The sequence below is a fragment of the Bombus affinis genome, unplaced genomic scaffold (assembly GCF_024516045.1).
Source record: "Bombus affinis isolate iyBomAffi1 unplaced genomic scaffold, iyBomAffi1.2 ctg00000092.1, whole genome shotgun sequence".
In the NCBI taxonomy this organism is placed as follows: domain Eukaryota; kingdom Metazoa; phylum Arthropoda; class Insecta; order Hymenoptera; family Apidae; genus Bombus; species Bombus affinis.
In genome coordinates, this window is record NW_026108838.1 from 656020 (window position 1) to 683960 (window position 27941).

The following is a 27941-nucleotide window of genomic DNA, read 5'->3' on the forward strand; positions in this document are numbered from 1 at the left end:
GACTTCCGACTCCTCGGGCTGGTGCGAATATTTCAATGTCCCTATGTGCCAAACCGTAGGTTCGTGAAACACCTTTACGCGACGCACGCTCGCTGCGCTCGCTCGAAAACAATAGTCTAACCTAAAACCAATCCCTCTTGCGTTCGTTATCCGAGAAGGAAGCGACTAATTTCAAATTAGCGAACGTGTCGGATCGGTTGTGAGGTTGGACTAGATTTTTACGAGCGAGCGGAGCGAGCGAGCATCGATTACAATTTCCAAGCTATATATATACCATATATTGTCCTGCATATATTTCCTGTTATTACATAATTTTGTCAGCGATTTCGGACCTCACGTTGCATTGTACTGTGTGAAAATATTACTAGTTATGTAAAACTATTGATCAACTGGAAACTTTTGTCAGTAGGCAAAACGATAAAGACTTCCGGCTCCTCGGGCTGGTGCGAATATTTCAATGTCCCTATGTGCCAAACCGTTGGTTCGTGACACACCTTTACGCGTCGCACGCTCGCTGGGCTCGCTCGGAAACTATAGTCTAACCTAAAACCAATCCCTCTTGCGTTCGTTATCCGAGAAGGAGGCGACTAATTTCAAATTAGTGAACGTGTCGGATCGGTTGTGAGGTTGGACTAGATTTTTACGAGCGAGCGGAGCGAGCGAGCAACGATTACAATTTCCAAGCTATATATATACCATATATTGTCCTGCATATATTTCCTGTTATTACATAATTTTGTCAGCGATTTCGGACCTCACGTTGCACTGCACTGTGTGAAAATATTACTAGTTATGTAAAACTATGGATCAACTGGATACATCTGTCAGTAGGCAACTCGATAAACACTTCCGACTCCTCGGGCTGGTGCGAATATTTCAATGTCCCTATGTGCCAAACCGTAGGTTCGTGACACACCTTTACGCGTCGCTCGCTCGCTGCGCTCGCTCGGAAACTATAGTCTAACCTAAAACCAATTCCTCTTGCGTTCGTTATCCGAGAAGGTGGCGACTAATTTCAAATTAGGGAACGTGTCGGATCGGTTGTGAGGTTGGACTAGATTTTTACGAGAGAGCGGAGCGAGCGAGCAACGATTACAATTTCCAAGCTATACATATATCTTATATTGTTCTGCATATATTTCCTGTTATTACCTAATTCTGTCTGCGATTTCGGACCTCACGTTGCACTGTACTGTGTGAAAATATTACTATTAATGTAAAACTATTGATAAACTGCAAACTTTTGTCAGTAGGCAACTCGATAAAGACTTCCGTCTCCTCGGGCTGGTGCGAATATTTCAATGTCCCTATCTGCCAAACCGTTTGTTCCTGACACAACTTTACGCGTCGCTCGCTCGCTGCGCTCGCTCGGAAACTATAGTCTAACCTAAAATCAATCCCTCTTGCGATCGTTATCCGAGAAGGAGGCGACTAATTTCAAATTAGCGAACGTGTCGGACCGGTTGTGAGGTTGGACTAGATTTTTACGAGCGAGCGGAACGAGCGAGCAACGATTGCAATTTCCAAGCTATACATATATCTTATACTGTTCTGCATATATTTCGTGTTACTACCTTAATTTGTCAGCAATTTCGGACCTCACGTTGCACTCGACTATGTGGAAATATTTCTTTTTATGTAAAACTATTGATAAAATGTAAACTTTTGTCAGTAGGCAACTCGATAAAGGCTTCCGACTCCTCGGGCTGGTGCGAATATTTCAATGTCCCTATGTGCCAAACCGTTGGTTCCTGACACACCTTTACGCGTCGCCGGCTCGCTGCGCTCGCTGGAATTCTATAGCCTAACCTAAAACCAACCCCTCTTACGTTCGCTATTCGATAAGCAGGCGACTAATTTCAAATTTGCGAAAATGTCGGACTGGTTGTGACGTTGGACTAGATTTATACGAGCGAGCGAAGCGTGCGAGCAACGATTACAATTTCCAAGCTATACAAGTATCTTATATTGCCTTGCATATATTTCCTGTTGTTACCTTAATTTGTCAGCGATTTCGGATCTCACGTTGCACTGTACAGTGTGAAAATATTACTATTTATGTAAAACTATTGATAAACTGTAAACCTTGGTCAGTAGGCAACTCGATAAAGACTTCCAACTCCTCGGGCTGGTGCGAATATTTCAATGTCCCTATGTGCCAAACCGTAGGTTCGTGACACACCTTTACGCGTCGCTCGCTCGCTGCGCTCGCTCGGAAACTATAGTCTAACCTAAAACCAATTCCTCTTGCGTTCGTTATCCGAGAAGGAGGCGACTAATTTCAAATTAGCGAACGTGTCGGATCGGTTGTGAGGTTGGACTAGATTTTTACGAGAGAGCGGAGCGAGCGAGCAACGATTACAATTTCCAAGCTATACATATATCTTATATTGTTCTGCATATATTTCCTGTTATTACCTAATTCTGTCTGCGATTTCGGACCTCACGTTGCACTGTACTGTGTGAAAATATTACTATTAATGTAAAACTATTGATAAACTGCAAACTTTTGTCAGAAGGCAACTCGATAAAGACATCCGACTCCTCGGGCTGGTGCGAATATTTCAATGTCCCTATGTGCCAAACCGTAGGTTCGTGAAACACCTTTACGCGACGCACGCTCGCTGCGCTCGCTCGAAAACAATAGTCAAACCTAAAACCAATCCCTCTTGCGTTCGTTATCCGAGAAGGAAGCGACTAATTTCAAATTAGCGAACGTGTCGGATCGGTTGTGAGGTTGGACTAGATTTTTACGAGCGAGCGGAGCGAGCGAGCAACGATTACAATTTCCAAGCTATACAAGTATCTTATATTGCCTTGCATATATTTCCTGTTGTTACCTTAATTTGTCTGCGATTTCGGATCTCACGTTGCACTGTACAGTGTGAAAATATTACCATTTATGTAAAACTATTGATAAACTGTAAACCTTGGTCAGTAGGCAACTCGATAAAGACTTGCGATTCCTCGGGCTGGTGCGAATATTTCAATGTCCCTATGTGCCAAACCGTTGGTTCCTGACACACCTTTACGCGTCGCCGGCTCGCTGCGCTCGCTGGAATTCTATAGCCTAACCTAAAACCAACCCCTCTTACGTTCGCTATTCGATAAGCAGGCGACTAATTTCAAATTTGCGAAAATGTCGGACTGGTTGTGACGTTGGACTAGATTTATACGAGCGAGCGAAGCGTGCGAGCAACGATTACAATTTCCAAGCTATACAAGTATCTTATATTGCCTTGCATATATTTCCTGTTGTTACCTTAATTTGTCTGCGATTTCGGATCTCACGTTGCACTGTACAGTGTGAAAATATTACTATTTATGTAAAACTATTGATAAACTGTAAACCTTGGTCAGTAGGCAACTCGATAAAGACTTCCGACTCCTCGGGCTGGTGCGAATATTTCAATGTCCCTATCTGCCAAACCGTAGGTTCGTGAAACACCTTTACGCGACGCACGCTCGCTGCGCTCGCTCGAAAACAATAGTCTAACCTAAAACCAATCCCTCTTGCGTTCGTTGTCCGAGAAGGAGTCGACTAATTTCAAATTTGCGAACGTGTCGGATCGGCTGTGTGGTTGGACTAGAGTTTTACAAGCGAGCGGAGCGAGCGAGCAACTACTACAATTTCCAAGCTATACATATATCTTATATTGTTCTGCATATATTTCCTATTATAACCTAATTCTGTCTGCGATTCCGGACCTCACGTTGCACTGTAATGTGTGAACATATTACTATTAATGTAAAACTATTGATAAACTGTAAACTTTTGTCAGTAGGCAACTCGATAAAGACTTGCGACTCCTCGGGCTGGTGCGAATATTTCAATGTCCCTATGTGCCAAACCGTTTCTTCGTGACATACCTTTAGGCGTCGCACGCTCGCTGCGCTCGCTCGGAAACTATAGCCTAACCTAAAACCAATCCCTCTTGCGTTCGTTATCCGAGATGGAGGCGACTAATTTCAAATTAGTGAACGTGTCGGATCGGTTGTGAGGTTGGACTAGATTTTTACGAGCGAGCGGAGCGAGCGAGCAACTACTACAATTTCCAAGCTATACATATATCTTATATTGTTCTGCATATATTTCCTATTATTACCTAATTCTGTCTGCGATTCCGGACCTCACGTTGCACTGTAATGTGTGAACATATTACTATTAATGTAAAACTATTGATAAACTGTAAACTTTTGTCAGTAGGCAACTCGATAAAGACTTGCGACTCCTCGGGCTGGTGCGAATATTTCAATGTCCCTATGTGCCAAACCGTTTCTTCTTTAGGCGTCTCACGCTCGCTGCGCTCGCTCGGAAACTATAGCCTAACCTAAAACCAATCCCTCTTGCGTTCGTTATCCGAGATGGAGGCGACTAATTTCAAATTAGTGAACGTGTCGGATCGGTTGTGAGGTTGGACTAGATTTTTACGAGCGAGCGAAGCGAGCGAGCAACGATTACAATTTCCAAGCTCTATATATACCATACATTGTCCTGCATATATGTAGTATCCAAATGGGTCTTAGAGAGAAACGACAAGTGATGATGTTTTGATTTAATATATATTATTAAGAGCAACGAAATGATTACAATGCTGTTCTACGTTCTATTCTCGCATGCAGCTTTCTGCATCCCAATCCAAACTCTGTCCACTCCGCACACTCCACACGCTCTGCACGCTCTCCACACTCTACACGCTCTGCTCGCTCTACACGCTCTGCACACTCTGCCCGCTCTACACGCTCTGCCCGCTCTTCCTTTTCCCGTTCTTCGGAACAGGTATCCCGAAACCCCCGTGATCAAGGTCACGCAGCCTTTCCACGTAAACTGTCCACTTAAAGGACCCAACGGTACATTGTTTACAGTTCGGCCGGTACCTTAGGCCTTGTGGCCCCGGTACTACATATATTTCCTGTTATTGCATAATTTTGTCAGCAATTTCGGACCTCACGTTGTACTGCACTGTGTGAAAATATTACTAGTTATGTAAAACTATTGATCAACTGGAAACTTTTGTCAGTAGGGAAAACGATCAAGACTTCCGGCTCCTCGGGCTGGTGCGAATATTTCAATGTCCCTATGTGCCAAACAGATGGTTTGTGACACACCTTTACGCGTGCCTCGCTCGCTGCGCTCGCTCGAAAACAATAGCCTAACCTAAAACCAAGCCCTCTTGCGTTCGTTATCCGAGAAGGAGGCGACTAATTTCAAATTTGCGAACGTGTCGGATCGGTTGTGAGGTTGGACTAGATTTTTACGAGCGAGCGGAGCGAGCGAGCAACGATTACAATTTCCAAGCTATACATATACCTTATATTGCGTTGCATATTTCCTGTTACTACCTTAATTTGTCAGCGATTTCGGATCTCACGTTGCACTGTACAGTGTGAAAATATTACTATTTATGTAAAACTATTGATAAACTGTAAACCTTTGTCAGTAGGCAACTCGATAAAGACTTCCGACTCCTCGGGCTGGTGCGAATATTTCAATGTCCCTATGTGCCAAACCGTAGGTTCGTGACACACCTTTACGCGTCGCTCGCTCGCTGCGCTCGCTCGAAAACAATAGCCTAACCTAAAACAAATCCCTATTACGTTCGCTATTCGATAAGGAGGGGACTAGTTTCAAATTTCAGAACGTGTCGGATCAGTTGTGAGAATGGACTAGATTTATACGAGCGAGCGGAGCGAGCGAGCAACGATTACAATTTCTAAGCTATACATATACCTTCTATTGCCTTGCGTATATTTCCTGTTATTACCTTAATTTGTCGGCGATTCCGGACCTCACGTTGCACTGTACTGCTTGAAAATATTACTATTTATGTAAAGCTATTGATAAACTGTACACATTTGTCAGTATGCAATTCGATAAAGACTTCCGGCTCCTCGGGCAGGTGCGAATATTTCAGTGCCCCTATGTACCAAACCGATGGTTTGTGACACACCTTTACGCGTGCCTCGCTCGATGCGCTCGCTCGAAAACAATAGCCTAACCTAAAACCAATCCCTCTTACGTTCGCTATAGGATAAGGAGGGGACTAATTTCAAATTTGAGAACGTATCGGATCGGTTGTGAGGATGGACTAGATTTATAAGAGCGAGCGCAGCGAGCGAGCAACGATTACAATTTTCAAGCTATACATATACCTTATATCGCCTTGCATATATTTCCTTTTATTACCTGTATTTGTCAGCGATTTCGGACATCACGTTGCACTGTACTGTGTGGAAATATTACTATTTATGTAAAACTATTGATAAATTGTAAACTTTTGTCAGTAGGCAATTTGTTAAATACTTACGGCACCTCGGGATGGTGCGAATATTTCAACGTCCCTATGTGCCAAACCGATGGTTTGAGACACACCTTTACGAGTTCCTCGCTCGCTCCGCTCCCTCGACAACCGCTGTATCGAGGAAATTCAAACTTTACAAATAAAAGCAGCCTGTTCCTCTTTCCACCACAGTCTCTCATACCATATCCGCTCTTATCCAGGCTTTTACTTGAAATCTCTGTCTATTTACAATTTAAATTTACCCGGACCACTCGTTGAATCGGCAGCCCTTTATAAATATATAATGGACCCAGAACATATACCTGTGCCCCTAGCTGGTATCAGCTCTAGTAACGTTCATACCGGAACTTTCATACGACGCCAATTTGTCACGCGTGAACATCGATTCTTTCAGGGGTCACGGCTTTATGGGATTATATCCTTTAAAGTAATTAAAGTGATACTAATGATAGAGAATTTTTTTACAAATATTTAATATGTCCATAAAATAGGAAGTTTCGTGTTCTCTTATTTTATATTAATTATAAATTAATAAGTTTTACATTTGTTATCTATAGATTTAATAAATTATTAAAATTCCATGAAGACATATTCTGGAACACATTAGAGGATTTTGCTGTAATTTACAACGGATGAACAGGCAGTACGAACAGGCAGTAAACGAACAAATAGAAATTCAGGCTATTGTGGTAGTATAGCTCACGTGGGATTTTAAGCTCGAATTGGACTTAAACGTTACGATCGTCGTGAATAATTACGATATATAGCCTGTACGACGAGCAGAGAATCTTAAATTATTAACGGCAATTCCTTTGTGCAAAGTGCAATTTTATTAACGGCCTGTAACGTATAAACGGCTCGTTTTGAATAAAGTTTACTGTATTTTCGAGCTATCGCGGGGAGACGCAATCGCGAGGAAACACGTCAACGGGAGTCGTAAATTCCCGTTACGATTCTAAAGATCGACGCCGCGAGTAGATCGATCCCCTGATTTCCGTTAAGATAATAGGGGTGGTTGAATTAATATAACTCCGTGATTGGTAGGGTTATGATTATATTTTTCTCCAACAGCTTCGTTTAATCACACACAATAGTAACGTCGTTGAGTCTGAAGATTGCCTGGATCTTGCTCAGATTCAGACTGCCAATCTGAGAGAGGAAGGCTCGTGGGTCGTAGTAGATGTGGCGATTGATCAGCTCCAACTGATCAGCTCCAACTTGACTGAATCGAATCAACAGGATCAACCGAAAGACTGAATGAAGAGACGTCGACTGCCTGACTCCGACTGGTTGACTTGGGTGGCTTGCACTGACGATTGACTCGAACGACTGACTGATTCGTATTACTCGAACGACTAACTCGTACTACTACGAACGACTAACTCGAACGACTACGAACGACTGACTCGAACGACTGACTGATTCGGACGTCTACCTGTGTCAATGACGATGGAGGTTTTTAACGAAGTAAGCTGATTCGTTGTTCGTACTTTCCGTTATGAATGTGAGGACACAGATCCCCGTTACCATTAGCTAAGACGTTAACGGTTGAAGTTGGGATATGGAAGTATCCTAACGGCATGACTCGTGGGAAAACCCAGATGTTTCTAATCTCTAAATGCCTGATTTTCCCTGTTATATAATTAACAATTTTTCCCGTCATAACTACCAGCTTACTCCGTAATATTTAAGAACGTTCAATAAACCTAAGGACCTTTTAAGTACCCGCTATAAACCGAAAATGCTTGCAGGATTCAAGGTTCCTGCAAGCTAATGAGAATCGGTTTATGGTGGGCCTTAGTTTTATTGAGGGTTCTCTAATGACGTTTGGGTCTGGACGGTCAGACATTAAAGTACGTCGCGCGGACCTTTTCACGCGACGTAACATCCTCCCCCCGTTGAGAGAATTCCGATCAAAAGTCCATGGATGGTATCAGGGGGAACTTTCGTCTGCGTTCTCCGCTGTTCGTGGTTGTCCGGGTTCCCTCGATTCGGGTTGACAGGGTAGTGGAATCAATCGTTTGACGCCGCGATCCAGGATGCTCGTCGCTGTCTTCACCGTGGCTGTCCGTATAATTCCGTCGGCTCCTGGGTGGACCTTAATGACGCGGCCCAAGGGCCAATGCATAGGTGGAACGTTGTCTTCTCGGAGAATTACGATTGTGCCCTCACGAATGCCATGTTTGCCCTTGTACCATTTGCTACGGCTGGTTAATTCGTTGAGATATTCTCGGTGCCATCGACTCCAAAATTCCTGCTTAAGCTGATGGATACGTTGCCAGTTAGATAAGTGGCTTGGTTGGATTGTCCTAAGATCTCGTTCCCGAATGTTGGTAAATGTGTCGCCTATCAAAAAATGTCTGGGAGTGAGGACTGGGAGATCGTTAGGATCTGTTGAGATGGGAGTAAGTGGACGGGAATTCAACATCGCTTCGATCTCAATAACCAGAGTATTGAGATGCTCGAAAGTCAAGAGTTCCGTGCCAACGGCGCGAAGAAGATGCCGTTTAAATGATTTCACCGCGGCTTCCCATAAACCGCCAAAATGTGGTGAATTCGGAGGGTTGAATGACCACTGTATCTGCCGATCGGTGAGGAAGGTCTGCACCCTTTCTTGATGGTCGTCGGATTGTAATAGGAGGTGAAGTTCTTTCAACTCCCTGTTTGCTCCGACGAAGTTAGTTCCGTTGTCCGAAAGGATGGTCGCACAATGTCCTCTCCGAGAGATAAACCGGCGGAGCGCGGCAAGGAATGCGTCGGTTGTCATATCGCTCACTAATTCGATATGAACGGCTTTGGTAGCCAGGCATATGAATATGGCGACGTACACCTTTACCCTTCGGCGATTGCGATCCCTTCTCTCCTTGACATAGAATGGGCCGCAATAATCAACCCCGATGTTCGTAAAGGGCCGCGACTCGGTGATCCGTGACTCCGGCAGGTCTCCCATCAGATATTCTACTGATGGTGGATTGGCTCGGCAACAACGGACGCACTTCTTGATGGTGCGCCATACTTGGCTTCGGCCGTCGACAGGCCAATAACGTTGTCTAATAGCGTATAGTGTGGCCTGGGTTCCGGAATGATGGTTGCGTCGATGCTCCTGGTCGATGATGAGCTCAGTCACTGATGATTTTGGTAGAATGATCGGATGCCTTTGGTGGAAGGGCATCTGTGAGTTAGTGAGTCGTCCTCCGACTCGTATTATCCCTTCATTGTCGAGGAAAGGATTTAGGCGTTGGAGTTTCCCTCCCACGGACGTGGTCCGATCTTTTTGTAGTGAGCGAATCTCCTTCGAAAAATGGATGTTTTGTAGGAGTTTAAGCAATCTATTTTCTGCCGAAATGAGCTCATCTACTGTTAGAGATACTGCCCGGCTTTGCTTGTGTCTCCATCGAAAGCAGCGAGCGACGACTCTGGTTAGTTTTGACCATGACGAGTATTTTTCTAATATCGTATGGTCGACTGGGTTCGCTGCCAGGCAGGGTGACCTCTTTTGCTCAGGGATTTCGCCCGACGTAGTTGGGTTCCATGTTGGCCAATGCTCTTCATTTTGCTGGAGCCATTCTGGTCCATTTTTCCAAATGGACGGGCGCAGGAACTCCTTGGGCGTCTGACCTCGTGAGATGAGGTCCGCTGGGTTGTCGGCGGTGGGTACATGGCGCCAATCGGAGAGGTTAGTCTTAAGTTGGATCTCGGCTACTCGGTTCGCCACAAATGTTTTTAACATATGCGGCGAAGATTTGATCCACTGGAGCACGATGGTGGAATCAGTCCAGTATACGATCCGAGAGATTTCGATCGTCAGGGCCTTCTGGATTGATGCGATCAGGGTAGCCAGACGGAGTGCTCCGCTCAGTTCGAGTCGTGGGATCGTCTGTGTTTTGAGCGGAGCGACCTTTGACTTAGCGGTGAGTAGATGGGATTGGATGGAGGCGTCGGAACTAATGGTGCGGAGATAGACGCAGGCTCCGTAAGCCTTCTCGCTGGCATCGCAAAACACGTGGAGTTCCATCCTAATCGCTGCTGGTATTACAGCTTTTCGTGGAAACCGGACGTTGTTTATCAACGCTAATTGGGTGTAGTACCGGCTCCATTCCGTATGCAAATCTGCGGGAAGTGATTCATCCCAGTTGATTTTTAATGACCATATATGTTGCAAAATAATCTTTGCTCGAATTATCACTGGAGCTAGCAATCCTAATGGATCATAAATTCTGGCGATCACCGAACTTATTGATCGCTTTGTAACGCGTGGGAGATCAGCTAGGGTATCGACTGAATACAGGATTGAATCAACTTGGGACTCCCGAAAAACCCTGAGGGTTTTTAGGGTCTGAGACTCACCTAATTGTAGCTTCCGGCATTTGTCTTGTTCGGATAGCCCCTTCAGTACGTCCGAATCGTTGGACGCCCATCCTCTAATATTGAAGCCGCCTGATTGCAGAAGGTCGGTGAGCTCCTTCCGAATCGACAGTAACTCTTCCTTCGTATCAGCTCCGGTGAGGGCGTCGTCTACGTAGAAGTCTCGCTTTAATACCAGTGATGCTCGCGGGAATTGGTGTCCCTCGTCGTCTGCCAATTGTTTGAGACACCGTATGGCCAAGTATGGAGCGGCTGACAACCCAAACGTTACGGTGTTAAGTTGATAGGAGTCGATCTCACCGTCGGAATTGCGCCATAGAATTTGTTGATATTTCCTATCTTCTGGGCGTATCAATATCTGGCGATACATTTTTTCAATATCGCCAGTTAGAACATACTGGTGAGACCGGAATCTAAGTAGGATGTCGAATAGATCCTCCTGCAACTTTGGTCCGGTGAGCAAAGTATCGTTTAGCGATTCTCCAGTGTTGCTTGCCGCTGATCCATCGAACACAACCCGGAGCTTAGTGGTGTCGCTTGATTCCTTGATCACGCCGTGATGTGGCAGATAATACTCGTGATTAGCGAGGTGACCAGGGTCGATCTTCGTCGCGTGACCCAAGTCTATGTACTCTTGGATCACATTACTGTACGCGATTTCGTATGAGTTATCGCGTTGGAATCGGCGGTGGAGTGATGCGAGTCGTCTCATCGCTAGTGCCTTGGTTGATCCAAGGGATGGGAGCTGGCTGTTAAATGGAAGGGCGACGATGTATCGTCCTTCGCTGGTGCGTCGGACGTGATCTCGGAAGTGTTCTTCGCATCGTCGCTTTGCCTCTGAGAGATGTTGAATCGGGGGTCCTTCGTCGATTTCCCAAAACCGCGCGAGATCAGCTTGCAGAGCCGTTGTGGAGGAGTGGAATGCATTTGTCGCGATTTGGTAAGTTGGACTCCCCTCGATTACCCAGCCGAATCGGGTTTTCTGTAAACGCAGTTCCGGCTCGTCTGGTCGCGTCAGATTAATCTGTCCGACGCACATCGAAGCAGGTGTCGTACCTGAACTCAGTAAGACATCGATCGGACCTGGCACATGAAATCGTGGATCGGCCAGATTGATATTCTTTGGTATTTCCAATGTCGAGCGATCGATGTGTTGACTTGGGATCAGGGTCGAGATAGCCGGAATGACGAGGAACGTTATTTTACGTTCATAGCTGCCGTCGGTTGACGTGATCGTAGCCGTTATGTATCGCCTTGCCGTCGTCGTTAAAGTATCGAGAACCCCAATTGGGACCGAACACTTCTTTTGTCTTATTCCAAGGGAATTGGCTAGTCTTCTAGTAATGAAGTTCATGCTGGATCCAGTATCGAGCAACGCACGGCAACGAATAGGTTGCCGTTTGTCGGTCAGCATGTTAACTTGTGCTGTAATTACCAGGTCATTGCACAATAATTCGAGATCTGATGGTCGGGTTTGATCGGTCCTTGTTGGGGTTCGGCGTGCCTGGCGTCAATTGTGTGTCTGTCTCGGACTGGTTGATGGACTTGAAGTCCGTGAAGTCCTTGGTTTGTGCTTCCTTGCGGCCTTCCGAGTCTTTGACGGGGATGTCGATGATCTCCTGCTGGAAGGGGAGGAACCTTGATCTGAATTGGAGGAAGTCGACCTTACCTTTTGCCTGTCCCGATGTAGCATTGTATGATGGCGACCTCCACACACCCTACAAGACCCGGCATGACAATCCCGAGTTGTGTGTCCCGCACTCAGGCAGTTCAGACACAGGAGTGCACTTTTGACCTCCTTCAAGCGTTCACTGACGCTTTTGGCTCTGAAGGCGTCGCAATGCCAAATGGAGTGTTGGCCCTTGCAAGAATGGCAGGAATTCTTGACCCAGGATGCGGTGAATGTCTGTCCTCGTGTCTTACGCTGTCGGATTTTTTTGGATTGGTCCGGTGTTTTAATTTGTTTGATATCGGAAGGTGATATGCCTGTGAGCGCTAGATTCTCGAGGTAATCTAGCAAATCGGTGTATTGAGGCACCTCCTTGTTGGTCAAGGTTAGCTCCCATTGTTGCCTGACGTAATCGGGTAGTTTGGAGCTGATGAGATCAAGAATGAGGCTATTCGGATATACGGTTTGTCCCAAACTGCTTAGTGCGTCGAGGTTCTGTCTTACGACATTGGCCAAGTCTCTTAGGGCCATTGGAGAACAATGCGTCAGCTTTGGGTAGTCAATGATTGCAAATCCATGGCATGACACGATGCGTCGGGGACAATCGTACCTCTGCTTGAGAAGGCTCAGCGCCTTCGGATAGTTCTCCTCATGGAAAACTAGAGAATTCACACAATTCGCGGCTTCCCCTACTAAGGAAGCCCGCAGATAATGAAATTTTTGTAAGGTGGTTAGGTGAGAGTTCATGTCGATAGTCGAGTTGAATGTGTTAAAAAATGCGTTCCAATTTTCGAATTTCCCGTCGAATGCTGGTAGCCGCATTTCTGGTAAATGCATTTTCGCTTCGGGAAAATCGGTGCCCTTAGATGGCGGCGGGATTGAAGATGGCTTTCCTTCCCGGAGATGCTGTATTCTCTCGTCCAGGGAACTGTACTGTTCCGACGCTACGCGTTCCTGAACGATATCCTCGTCCTCGATGTCGTCTAACTCGTCCTGGAGTGATAGGAATCGTTTCCACCCGGTTTGGAGTAGGGCTTGAGATGATCTCAAATATGCAAGATCTTGCATGCCTGACTGTTCGTCTATCTATCGATGCGGTCCCTTATAGTCGTTAACGTTCCTTCGAACAATTTATCACGTCGTTTCCTTAAGTTGTTGATCTTAGCTGGGGTCGGCATGATTCGGGATGTGGATCGACTTGAAATCTTCTTAAATTGATTACTCAGTTACGTCGGGACGCTGCCTGGTTGCGTGCATCGACCAGTGTGTATATCTTTTTGAAGGTGTTGCTCCTGACGTCGCTGACCTTAATGGAGTGATACACTTCCGCTGTTGGATTCAAAGGGAACACGTGGCACTGTGTGTGGACACTTACTTGACACTGGCACGTGATCCGGCTCGAAGGACCATGTATTTTCGAGCTATCGCGGGGAGACGCAATCGCGAGGAAACACGTTAACGGGAGTCGTAAATTCCCGTTACGATTCTAATGATCGACGCCGCGAGTAGATCGATCCCCTGATTTCCGTTAAGATAATAGGGGTGGTTGAATTAATATAACTCCGTGATTGGTAGGGTTATGATTATATTTTTCTCCAACAGCTTCGTTTAATCACACACAATAGTAACGTCGTTGAGTCTGAAGATTGCCTGGATCTTGCTCAGATTCAGACTGCCAATCTGAGAGAGGAAGGCTCGTGGGTCGTAGTAGATGTGGCGATTGATCAGATCCAACCTTGACTGAATCGAATCAACAGGATCAACCGAAAGACTGAATGAAGAGACGTCGACTGCTTGACTCCGACTGGTTGACTTGGGTGGCTTGCACTGACGACTGACTCGAACGACTGACTGATTCGTACTACTCGAACGACTAACTCGAACGACTACGAACGACTGACTCGAACGACTGACTGATTCGGACGTCTACCTGTGTCAATGACGATGGAGGTTTTTAACGAAGTAAGCTGATTCGTTGTTCGTACTTTCCGTTATGAATGTGAGGACACAGATCCCCGTTACCATTAGCTAAGACGTTAACGGTTGAAGTTGGGATATGGAAGTATCCTAACGGCATGACTCGTGGGAAAACCCAGATGTTTCTAATCTCTAAATGCCTGATTTTCCCTGTCATATAATTAACAATTTTTCCCGTCATAACTACCAGCTTACTCCGTAATATTTAAGAACGTTCAATAAACCTAAGGACCTTTTAAGTACCCGCTATAAACCGAAAATGCTTGCAGGATTCAAGGTTTCTGCAAGCTAATGAGAATCGGTTTATGGTGGGCCTTAGTTTTATTGAGGGTTCTCTAATGACGTTTGGGTCTGGACGGTCAGACATTAAAGTACGTCGCGCGGACCTTTTCACGCGACGTAACATTTACATTTAGAAAGTAAAGACAGAAACACATTTTAAGAAACTAAGATATCGAGTTCTACTTGTAAACATCAAGTGCTCTTCGTTTGAGAAGATTACGAGTCTCTTCTTCGATAACGACATTAATTAAGAAGTTTCGATACCGTTTATGACATTAAGATCTCATTAGTAAAGTTATATCATTAAAATCTTACTGTTCCTAGAGAATATATATAGTTAAAACTTCCAGAGGATCAACAGAGGATCAGGTAAAGAAATTGTTGATAAAAGCATCGTTAGTGACAACTGACTGTAATCGATATCTGCTGGGTGAAGTTGTGTGTTCTGAGAATCTGTGTTAATGCAAGGATTCTGTTACAAATCATCAACTAAAGAGCCACCGGGCACGTCCGACCGATCGATCGATACCACGAACCTTGAATGAATTAACGCTCAAGGTGGAACGGATTTAATAGATCGAGTGTTAGTGTAATTTGACACTTTGTTTACACTTACTTTATGCAAACAAAGTTTGATGTTCTGAACTCGATGGTTATAATAGGATCTTATTGAAACTCCAGTATTTCACCCGCAGGGTACGACACTTTGTTGATGATTGTCCTTGTATGTTGTTGATACTCCCCATCAGCCGTTAAATTTTGTTCGTCTATCGTACTTTTCTAGCCAGAGGTTTTCCCTGATGTTTTTCCCTACTGTCTAAGTCATCAGGTTTGCAGCTCGGGGAGGACAGATAATTCGGAATTTGCCAAAGGAAGGAGAGGTACCGTCCGAGCCATAAAGGGACGGTCACTCAAAATGCCGAATAGATTCATTTAAATAATTATGAGAAACAAGTAAGTTTTGTAACCACAAGTTTTCAAATGTTATAATTTGAATCTGTTCTTATAATTTTAAAAAGACCTTACAGCCAGGATCTCTAAAAAATTCGATGAAAATTCTCATGAGACATCAATTGAAACAATTAAACGCAACAGAGAATGGGTATAATCATATAATTCCTCCCCATTTCAAAATTCATTCATATACATCGATTTTTGTTTTCATATTTGTTTCATGTGTGAAGAATACGTATTTATTGGCATCAAAATATTTTCTGTTTCAATTCCTGGTCATTTTAGATCGAAACTTCCAAATATCGTTGATTAAAAATTTTTTAATTTTTAAAATGAAAGCCACTAATTATAGGACAAAAAGTTGTTTCAATTATTTGAACATTCTGCTTCATTCCTACAATAACATATTTTATTTTAAATGAAAACAAGAAACAATACTATTGTGTATAAGTTTAATGGAGTGACAAAGGTGATTTGTAGCTAACACTGTAGCTAACATATTTTCTGCAATATACCCTTTAATCGAGTAGAAACAAGGGGATTTTAGAAATTTCTATTAACCGACAGTATTGTCAACAACAAGTTTTAACAATGACTGAAGGTTGCAGAATTAAATATAAAATGATTTATCAATAGCATATGCAGTGTTACATTTGTAAATAAGCAGTTTATCTTTTAAGAATAACAAAGACACCAGAAAATAAAGATAATATTCAAATTATATTGCAAACTAACGAATAATGTAAAGAATTTATTTTTGTTATCTATATCACAGATTTTAGGTAAAATATTAATTTACTTATTACTAGGAGATTGAATTTGAAATATAATTATAATTTATAATTATAATGGACACCTTTAAACTAGCAGATATTTGGTAGCAGTTCTCTAGCCTTTGTACAATATAACACAGTTCAGTTTAATTGAGTTTAATCCCTTTGACCAGCCAGTTTCCAATTTCATTTATGGCATAATCTCCTGACAATTTCATACCCTTCGAAAGAAACACGATTTTCTATTATTGTTTTACAATCGCGGAATATGATCAGTGTTTCAATTAAGCTCCACTGTTTTAATTTCCCGTCTACGCACGATGTGGGTACACCGTTTTCTTGTTGTTTTTAGATACAAGTGACGAGAAATTATGAAATGATATTTTAAATTTAAACAGATTTCGTTCATTGATTTATTGTAGCGACAATGGTAACTTGTTTGAATAAAGATTTTATAAATAAAATATTTAAGGTCTAAAATAATAAATTAACACATGTGAAAACATTAAAGCTGTTATCCTTATTCATGGTCTTGTTGCAACGTGTTTAACGAGCGTAACGTAGGCGTGAAAACGAAAACGTTGAGACTCTTGTGGCGTAAAAAGACTGAATTCCTCATAAAAATACAAGAAACGAATACAAGAAACGTGCACAGACCTAAACGGACGTGCGAAACAGTGCTCCAGTGAAAGTGCGGCAAGAGGGAAGAGAAAGGGACAAAGTTAACGCCAAAAATAGACAAAACGTGGAATCATGCAGATTCCACCAATAAAAATAATTAACTCCGGTGAAACATTTTTCATAAATAAAGCTACAGACTCTACATATGTAGAGAAAAATGATGATATTATGGAAACAACATAATCCGACGGGGAGCAAAACATACCAATACACCAGGAAGAAATCTGGACGGTGGCAACCTCCAGCAAAAAACGGAAGGTAACCCCGCTCGCAAGCGCGAGGAAAATTGATACATATGAAAAAAAACAATGGCTACAAGACATCATGCTACACAATCCATTCAGCGCACTGCCAGAAGAGGCAGCAACGGACCCAACGGAAAGTCCGACAAACCGTATTCCCAAACCACCACTGATATACATAGACGCGAAAATAATTGACCCCCTCATCGAACTACTAAACAACACCGCAGGGAAAGACAACTATATCATCAAACAGATAAAAATAGACCAGGTGAAAGTGCAAACCAACACCCCAGAAATATTCAGAAAAGTTACAAGATCATTAAAGGAAAAAAAGGCAGCATATCACACTTTTCAACTCAAAACCGACAATAGCTACAAAGCAGTAATCAGGGGACTACACCCAAAAACAAATACCGGAAAAATAAGTGAAGAACTGGCAAAAATCGGACACCAGGTAAGGTAAATTAATAACATCAACAAATACGATACCAAACAACCGTTACCGCTATTCCTAGTTGAACTAGAACCTAAAAACAACAACAAAGAAATATACGATATAGAAAAATTACTAAACACAATAGTAAAAGTGGAGCCACCTAGACATAAAAAAGAAATCCCACAATGCATAAGGTGCCAACAATATGGACACACTAAAAACTATTGCAATAGAACCCCGGCATGCGTTAAATGCGCAAAAAATCATCTTACGATACACTGTCCATCCACGGGAAAAATAGAGGAGGTGAAATGCTACAACTGCAACGGAAAACACCCAGCCAGTTACAAAGGTTGCGAAGCTAGGAAACAACTACAACGCAAACTGTTCCCGCCCCTACGAAGCAGGACAATCACTAACACACAAGCCCAACAGGACAGCATAAAACCTGAAATAATACCAAATACAAAGCAAGCAACAAACACCAAACCTAACAGCACCAACACCATTGGTGGTCTAAGCTACGCTCAAGTAACCAGCCAATCAACACATACACACAACCAATACCACAGCAATAGTAACAATGACACTGCAGAAATCAAAGAACTGCTCAAACAATCCATAAAGAACACCGAAATGCTAACCAGAATGATAAGCGAACAAAACGCAGTACTCAGACAGCAAACCCAACAAATCACAGTCATGCTACAACTAATTACAAACGTGCTAAGCAAAAAATAAAAACGGACACTCTAAAAATAGCAGCCTGGAACTCAAACGGCCTACAACAACGGGCCCTTGAAATTAAAACATTCATATACAGTAACAATATAGACATACTACTTGTCTCAGAAACACACTTCACTACAAAAAGCTACTTGAAAATACCATACTACACCATATATGATACCAAACACCCCTCAGGAAAAGCTCACGGAGGGATAGCAGTGATAATCAGAAACGATATCAAACATTATCTACACAGCCAAGTTAACAAAGAATATTTACAAGCAACCACTGTTACAGTTCAAACTAGCAGCAACTACTTCCAGTTGTCAGCAGTATATGTGCCTCCGCGACACAAAATAACAACACAAATGTGGGAAGAATACTTGCAGGACCTAGGGGACAAGTACATCGCAGCGGGAGACTACAACTCCAAGCACACGCTATGGCGGTCAAGAAACATTACACCTCGAGGCAGAACACTGGAAAAATACATTAGAAATAATAACCTCAATATATTATCCACAGGGACACCGACACATTGGCCGACTGACCTGAACAAAAAACCAGATCTTCTGGACTTTGCAGTTACAAGGGGACTAAACACAAATAAACTAAAAATAACACCCAACCTCGAGCTCAGCTCCGATCATACACCCATAATAATTGAATACAGAAACAAACCAATACACTATAGCAAACCAGAAACACTATGCAATAAAACCACCAAATGGCAAACTTTCGAAGAAATAATAGAAAGCAAAATAAACTGCAATATCCCGTTGAAAACTCCTGAACACATAGAACAGGCAGTAGCAACACTGACAGCAACTATTCAAGAAGCAGCAAGGACAACAACTACACCCGAAACAACCAGCAGACAAACAATAACAATCCCGCAAGAAATACTCGACAAAATCAGAGAAAAAAGAATAGCAAAAGCAAAATGGCAAAAATACAGAACCCGAGGAAACAAAAAACACTTAAACAAACTTGCAAAGGAAATAAAAAACAAAATAAAGAAGCACAACGATAACGAATTCGCAAAGTTCATAGGGACACTCTCCACACACGAGAACACCAACTATTCACTATGAAAAGCCACGAAAAAAATAAGGAAGCCAATAATACCCGTCCCGGCAATCAGAAAAGCAGATAACACATGGGCAAGAAGCAACGAAGAACAAGCCGAAGAATTCTCCTACCACCTCTGCAACACATTCGCACCACACATTATCAACAACAGCAACCTCAAAAGTCATACGGAGGAGGATCCACAATCCACTATTACCACAACCGACAAGGAATACACCATACCTAAAACATCAGCACAAGAAATTAGAAACATAATTGATAAAACAAAAAACAACAAAGCGCCAGGTATCGACCTAATCAATGGTAAAATCTTGAAAAACCTTCCGCCAAAAGCAATAAGACTAATGACAATAATATTCAATGCAATTCTAAGAATTCAATACTTCCCCAAACCATGGAAATTAGCACAGATCAAAATGTTACATAAACCAGGCAAAGACCCGCACCAAACTGCATCTTACAGACCAATATCTCTGCTTCCAGTATTTTCCAAAATACTGGAAAAAATAATATATTGCCGGATAAAAACAATAATAGAGACAAAAAAACTAATACCGGATCACCAATTTGGTTTCAGAAACAAGCACTCCACGATAGAGCAAATGCACAGGCTTATAAACGAAATAATAGTAGCACTAGAAAACAAGGAATACTGCACAGCCCTCTTTATAGACATAGAGAAAGCATTCGATAAAATTAACCATGAAAGTCTACTACAAACAATTAGGAAACAATTCCCGGAGCAAATACACCAATTAATAAAATCCTACCTAAGCAGCAGAACCTTCGTAATAAAAATCAAGGACACACATTCTCAAGTTAAAGACATCAAGGCCGGGGTACCACAAGGAAGCGTCCTAGGCCCAATTCTATACACATTATACACGGCGAACATACCAACAACTACCAACAGCACAGTATTGACATTCGTGGACGACACAGCTATACTAGTCAGGCATACTAACCCAGAAACGGCAGTCAAAATACTACAAGAACATATCATAAAAATAGAAAATTGGCTACAAGAAAAACCAATAAAAGCAAACCCCAATAAATGCAACCATATTACATTCACGCTACGAAAAAGGATACCACCAAACATCCTATTGAACGGCACACATATAACGCAAACAAAGCATGTCAAATACCTAGGACTCCACTTAGATACACAACTAACATGGAAACTACACATCAAATCAATAGTAGAAAAAATACAGAAAACAAGGAGACAAATGCATTGGCTAACAAGCCGAAAATCCAAATTAAGCATTGAAAATAAATTAAAAATATATAAAACGATCATAAAACCAATCTGGACGTACGGAATACCACTATGGGGGACGGCAGCAATGAGCCATATAAACAAAATAGAGGTAATACAGGCTAAAATCCTCAGAACAATAGTAAACGGACCTTGGTACGTCAGAAACGAAGATATACGAAGGGACCTGGGAATCCCAACGGTCAAGGAAGAAATTAGCAGATACTCCGAGAAATACAAATCAAGAATAGCAACACACCCAAACCGGTTACCTGCCGAAACATACAAAACCATAAACATGGACAGAAGACTAAAAAGGAAGCACCCAGCAGACCTTATAAAGGACATAACCTAACAAACACGAGGATGGTATCCCGCTGGGGGTAGCCACCAACATGCTAATTTAACGGTTAAAAAATTCCACCAAATGTCCAAATTGGACAAATTGTGAATTTTAATAAATAAATAAAAAATAAAAAAAAACATACGTAAAAAAAAAGAAACGTGCACATAGTTTATTCTCGACCTTGGATACATAAAACCAAAAAAAAAAAAAAAAAAAAAACAAAAGAAAAGAAAAAGAAAAAGGAACAAAAATTTTTATTGGTTATTTACCGAAACTCATTGTATCATTTTTACTACTCTATATAAAACGTAGAATCATATACTGACGAATGTTATTTCGAATTTCTAACTTCAGAACGATAATTACATATTTGTAATTACCAATAAGTGGTAGTAGCATTAAAAATATGGAATATTCAACGAGATGAAATATAGGTAAGGTATTTAAAAGAAAAAAGATTGAAACGTTCGATGTAAAACGATGAAATTAAATGATTGAATTTGAAAACTTGATTCGGTTTAATAAGTCGATGAAAAAAGAATTCATGTTCCTGTCGATATATCAACGACGTGCGCCGTTACTTCCGACTGCTCTGCAATTCAAATGCAGTACTCGAATATACATGGCGAAAGAAATGGAAATTGAGCAATTTAAGGGAACGAATTACTCTCGCGTCCGCGTAACTTCAAAATGTTTCACGTGTCCGTGTTTGCGAAACGAAATTCGTCGTTGTCCAATTAACACGCTTGCAGATGCTACATTCACTTTGTTGCATATAGGGCTTAAATATATGAACGGATAGAACGGAGCAACTGTCATTAGCGTAATTTTAACGCGTTAAAATAAATTAATGTATAATTTCGTCATTTACGTTTGATCTACCTTTTTTCATCTACGTCATCTACGGCACCTACGCGAAGCTTCTTGATTGCGTCTTTGGCAGTGTTCGTTGCTATAAATGAAACTTAATAGTTGTTGAAACCGCTCGAAAGTCGTGTTCCTAAATCATTCCCTCGTCTCGTATCGTGTTCATCAAATGGAAAAGGAGATTGTGTTTTAATGAAATCGTTTGTTACTATCAATCATGCTGTGTCACTCGCATAGGAGAAGAAAGTGAGGAAGGAGAAAAAAATTAAGGTAAGGTCATCAATGAGCAAAATGTTTAATGTAATTAAAATCGAGTCCGCTGCAACCCTCATGACATTTAAAATTCCATACGTATATTGTTATACGTAACATTGCCATATTAAATATATTCGATCAAATAGGTATGTTCAATCAACATTCAATCTCGTTCCCTGAAAGCTGTTCCTGGATATCTGGTTGGATACTTTGCGCACGGAAATACAGAGTGTCAACAGTAACAAACCCTCTATGTAGTGTTTTTGCTTTGCTCTTTTGAACAGGTAGATAACATTTTGCTTCGAAAAACGGATATATATTCCACGGATATACACATACAGAGTATGTGTATCGATATACACATTGATATACACCTTTGTACAAAGTGTCAAAAAAGTATTTATCGCGGTTTCTTTTTCAAGCCATTCTACACCTTCGATTTGATGAAAATTGGTTAAATAAGTGTAGCGCAAAATTGATCTTGACCACAATTTTCAGTGTCAAATTGTTTTTCTATTGCATCATATAGTGCTCATGAGAAAGGAAAGTTCCGTTCTTTTAGAAAAAATGTTTGAAATTTCATTAATACTTAGACTGATTTTTCATATTTGATTCATGTTTTAAGGTCAAATATGGAATACAATAACATCAATACTAATATCTACTATTTTGTGCGAATTACTTTATATTTCAATCTTCCTTGATATGCAGTGACAAGCAAAAGTTGACAAAAGTGTAAACACAGCCCGTTGATTTTATGTAAAAAGCGAATGTCGAAGGTATAATGAGAAAAGAGCATTATTTGACCATTCCAAAAAATAATTTACCTAAATAGTAGTTAATTCTATTGGATATAATAAACGTGAAGTAGTACTAGTGAACGAAATACTATGTTGAAACCTTGATTCGACGAGTATAATTAATGTGCAAAACTGTAAACATGGTTTGAGATATCCATTTTTGTAAAATGTTTTGTACATTATTAATGTTAATGAAAATTAACTATTACATTTCGTTAATAATAACTTGTAGTTACTGTTACCTAATCTTTACCGATCACTTGAAAAATTAGTCTTTTACATTTATGTGCTTACTTTTTTCGCTCGTCACTGTACATGTTAAGTCAGATATGAAATATCTGGCGTATTCCAGCGGCTTTGATTAAATCTAAGATGGCGATATCCTTAATATTGAGAATGTTGTTAGTAAAGTAACTATTTCTATCCAAAAACAAGATATCTTTGAGACAACGTGAATTTTCGTTCCAATTTTCTCAACTTATAAGTATAAAATTTTCATCGCATGATACAATCTATCCTACAAAGTTCTGGCACACGACGAACCTGAGAACATAGATCTTCTTCAAATATTATTTTTCTCACTGCTTCGTGTGGAATTTCTACTCGACGAGATGTTATTAAACGCTTAAAAGCTTATTATTAAACGATAACATACTTTTTCCTACATGAATGAACATGAAAGACGTCGAGTGAGGAATTAGAACAATTGTGGATGGTTGGAAACTATTATGCTGCGGTCTACCATTCGTTTTTGCCTATATATACCACGGAACAAAGGATAATTTTCACCGAATTCATGCAGAGCACATTTTCTAAGTTTTACTGTATATGATTACACCCATTATATTATATTATGTTATTACGATGTTATCTAATTAATTGTTGTCTATTTGTTTTGATACTTATATTAACCATTATTTATAACATAATATACTAAATATAATTACTATACACAATTAGTATAAGGATTAATATAAGAAATTTTAAACAGCTTTTTTCAAAAGAACGAATCATTTACGATCCAGGGGTTTTCTGAAACTTTCGTTTCTCGTGATGAGTACTTTACGATGCAATAAAAAATTTTGTCCGAAAATTATACTCAAGATCAATTTCATGATCCATTTTCTCTAACAGATCTCCATCTTCCACAGCTATAACAAATAATTTTTTGACACTCTATACATTTAACATCGATTATAATTCTGATAATCGAAACACCGAACATCAATGTGTTTATTCACTACGCCAACACAGATAACAATTAACATTGATATATAATATATATTTGATGATATATATCTGAAAGAATAGAAATTTCATTTAATCGACTATATGATCATACTCGGTTAAGTACCAACAACGACCATCTATCAACCTTATCTTACTTCCTCAAAGATATAGAAAGACTTTAAAAATTTCAGCAATGTGATTTGGTCCTTTAAAATTTAGAAGTAATATAACGATAAAATACCATCAAAACCTTTAAATTTCCAATATTCAAGAGAAACTTGAAATCTCGTTTATTTACTCAGCAACAAAATCTTATTTACCTTCAGAGAACCTATACAATTTTTGCACAGCTCAATATCTCTCCTTTAAACAAAACATCAAAGTATGTTGTTCCTAACTTCAAAGGGCTCAACTCAATTTTTTGATCAATTTCTCTCGTCCTATACGCTCGTTTCAAAGCTTATAATACCATCTACACCTTTGCCTTGCGTTCCATCCATGGTTCCTATGCATGCGATTTTATTATTATCGTTCCAAAGGATCTTCGCATTTCTGTTTCGCTCGTGATAGGTATTCACATCTGTTTTACCGTGCTGTTTCATCTTCTGGGAACGATATGGTCGGAAATGATATGATGTTGAATACGCACAGGTCGTTAAACGAGAATTAATTCAAGATAGATTCAAACGGAGTTAATTAAGTGATGCCAATTCCACAGCCTTGGGGGCTGAACGCGTTTTCCTTCCGAACGGTTCGCTCGTGTCGAGTGATGCAAATTTCAGCAAGTGTTTCACCTACGTGTTTACTATTAAATTTATTTATTTCTTTTTTATTTTTATTTATTTTTTATTTTTATTTTTTTTTTTTTTTTTTGGCTCGGTTACCTTCAAAGTATTTTGCGTACTTCTTAAGCGATTTTTAAGGTATTATTTCTTTTATTATTGGAAACAGTAATCATTTTTAGATTAGTAACAAAAGGTACATTTAAATTTGATACAAATTTTAAGGAAATTGGCATAGAGAAATACCAAATTACTGACATTCCTTGTAGTATGTTATTTTAATTTTACGTAATAAAATAAGGTGTTTCAATTTGAATTCATTAAATGCTGTCTTAAATATTCAATTTGAGATTGCTTTGGAGAAAGTCGAAAAAGATTTAGAACTATTCCCTAATCGATAAATAAACGCTTCAAGAATTGAGAACCACTGACTCAGGGGAACTCAGTTAATCGAGTAATACGAATAGTTCCGTGATACTGCAGAAGCCATTTACTACGTTCGCCTAACATGATTTCATCCATAAAAGAGAGATCACTACTTCTTCCCTATACTTGATACGTAAAAATAAAAATCTTAAAAAAAAAAAAAAAAAACTCGTTGCCGAACATTTATTTTCGTTCTTTCTGATAGAAAAAGACCATTTTTGTAGTCAGAAACTTAACCGAGCAGCTTTCTCAACACACCGAAATTCGAACATTTATTACACACTTCTTATTCGGAGACAATGAGAGGAAAAAGATTATAAGATTCTATGGAAAGATTATGTTAGAAGAAAGCTGTCAGTATCTAATAGGGTGGTCCCTCTATAGTACACACGTATACCTATAATAGCACAATAATAGATTACAACGACTACAACATTTATACGTATTTATCCCGTAGTTTTTAATAAACTATGAGTTCCATTTAGTCACATTTAACAATCTAACAATATAGTCCCCCCATATCTAATTTATTCCTTAAATCATAAAATATGTGCTTTAGCATATAAACAAAGCATAGTATAGTGAATGTTACAACTAAAAGAAGATAAAAGAACATACGTTTTGCTTCAAATAATTAAGATAAAATTTAGATACGGGGCTTTCAGCTTATGAAAGTCGAAGAGAAGATATATATTCCATTTGGTCATATTCTATTTAAATTCGTAACTACTCGTTCCATTTACGTTATTAATAAAACATTTTTATCGACAAGCTACCTAACAGAAAGACCTTTTTGTCACTCTAAATTGCCTCAAAAGAAAATCCCTTGTCAAACATACCATGTTTTTCGTACGAAAATCCAAAAAGGATTTTCCAAAAAGATATATTCAGTGAACCATGGTTCGTGACTGGTGAGCTTGAAAAGAGATGAAGCGTTGAAGCGTCAAAGTTGATATTCCACCAAGCTCTCGACCCTTCTATCTCAATAATCCTGATCAAAATTCGAATGAACTACCCAACGAAACGATCACTGTTTTCTATAGAATCTCTTTAAGCATTCTTCATTAAGGAATCGTCAGATTTTACCCCATTACGTTCTTCCATCACAATCTTTGTAATGATGAAGAAAAAAATAAAAGCTTTTAAAACCCGACAGCGCCGTCATTTTCTAAAAACGTCGTCTTTATACTCCTGATGGCCACGAGCACATCCGACTACCACATATAAAATGCATTGTGATTGTGTCATCAGCATAATTTTCGCGAAAAGAGCAATTTTTCTTGATAACTATAATTTGTAACATAGATTAAAATCGCTGATTTGATCCCTCTGATATTGTTGTCTTACGAGAGTTTCGCCTGGTCTTAATTGGTTCTGTTGATTCTTATCGTTGTGAAAAGTCGATTCGCTATATATCTTTTGTATAGAGAACTATTATGTGATGTAAGAGTGTAATGTTGTAATATTTGTGATGCTTACTTTATTAATTTTGTCACTGAGCCGTTCTTTGGTTCGTTGAGCAGTTCATGTTCCCTACTTGTTTTGCTTGGTACTTTCATAATTTTCGCAATTACAATAAAAGATTTAATTTGTAATAAGTTAAAGATTTGATCCCTTGCTTTATGATGTACGAGAACCTTTGAACTAACGACTTTGAAGTGACAACTGAACGAGAACTGACAAGCTTTCATTTCAATCTATATTTAAGATATTTAATATTTAATCGGTTTTCGTGACACCGAATAAATAATAAATAATAAATTTGAAGGGAAAAAACAAGAGATTAAGAAAAAATTCTGAAAGAGACACAAATCAGTAGTATTATTTTATATTACTTTGCGAATTACTTTTCAAGCATAAAAATAGTTTGACGGTCACTTGTAGTTCCTTCCTTGCCATTTCATTTATTAAATTCGTTTAATTTCGTAAACAAAATAGCCACTCGTGGCGAGTTTCGTGTCTAAAATAGAATTTTGTCATACAGGCTGGTTGGTAATTGATAGTACAAGCGGAAAATTGGTGATTCTACTCGAAAAAAGAAGTCGAAAATATAGAATAAAAATTTTTCGTTCCAGACTTTATTCTCGAGAAAATCGACTTTGAATTTTTGATCGGTATGCGTGCAACGCGTGCAACATATTGGAAGGGTTTATCAACATAACGTCAATCGAAACACAATCTACAATAAAATCCGTTATAACGAAACGTGATAAAGTGCACGCGTACCGAGCGAAAATTCAAAGTCGATTTTCTCGAAAACAAAGCCTCAAATGAAAAATTTGTATATTTTCGACTTCTTTTTTTTACCAGTTACCAACCACCCTGTATATCCAACAGCTCACTTTTTCTTTGTAAATATTATTAATAATTTTATCAATTTTTTTATATTTCCATCCTTCATACAAGTGACAATGAATCATAAAAGTTTCATAGAAATCACAAAGATTAGGGGATAAGTATACCACTATA

At 40.1% G+C, this 27941-nt stretch overlaps 1 protein-coding gene across 1 annotated transcript; it reads right to left on the bottom strand.

Annotated features, from left to right (window-relative positions):
* Nucleotides 1-8235: 8235 nt before the first annotated feature.
* LOC126927382 (uncharacterized) lies at nucleotides 8236-12081 on the bottom strand. Its single transcript, XM_050743536.1, has one exon. It carries the CDS (start codon nucleotides 12079-12081, stop codon nucleotides 8236-8238), a length of 3846 nt encoding a protein of 1281 aa, XP_050599493.1.
* Nucleotides 12082-27941: the final 15860 nt, after the last annotated feature.

What these genes read in the sequence shown, in the direction of transcription:
- LOC126927382 (XM_050743536.1), bottom strand. Translation starts at nt 12,081, where the DNA reads ATGCTGACCGACAAACGGCAACCTATTCGTTGCCGTGCGTTGCTCGAT.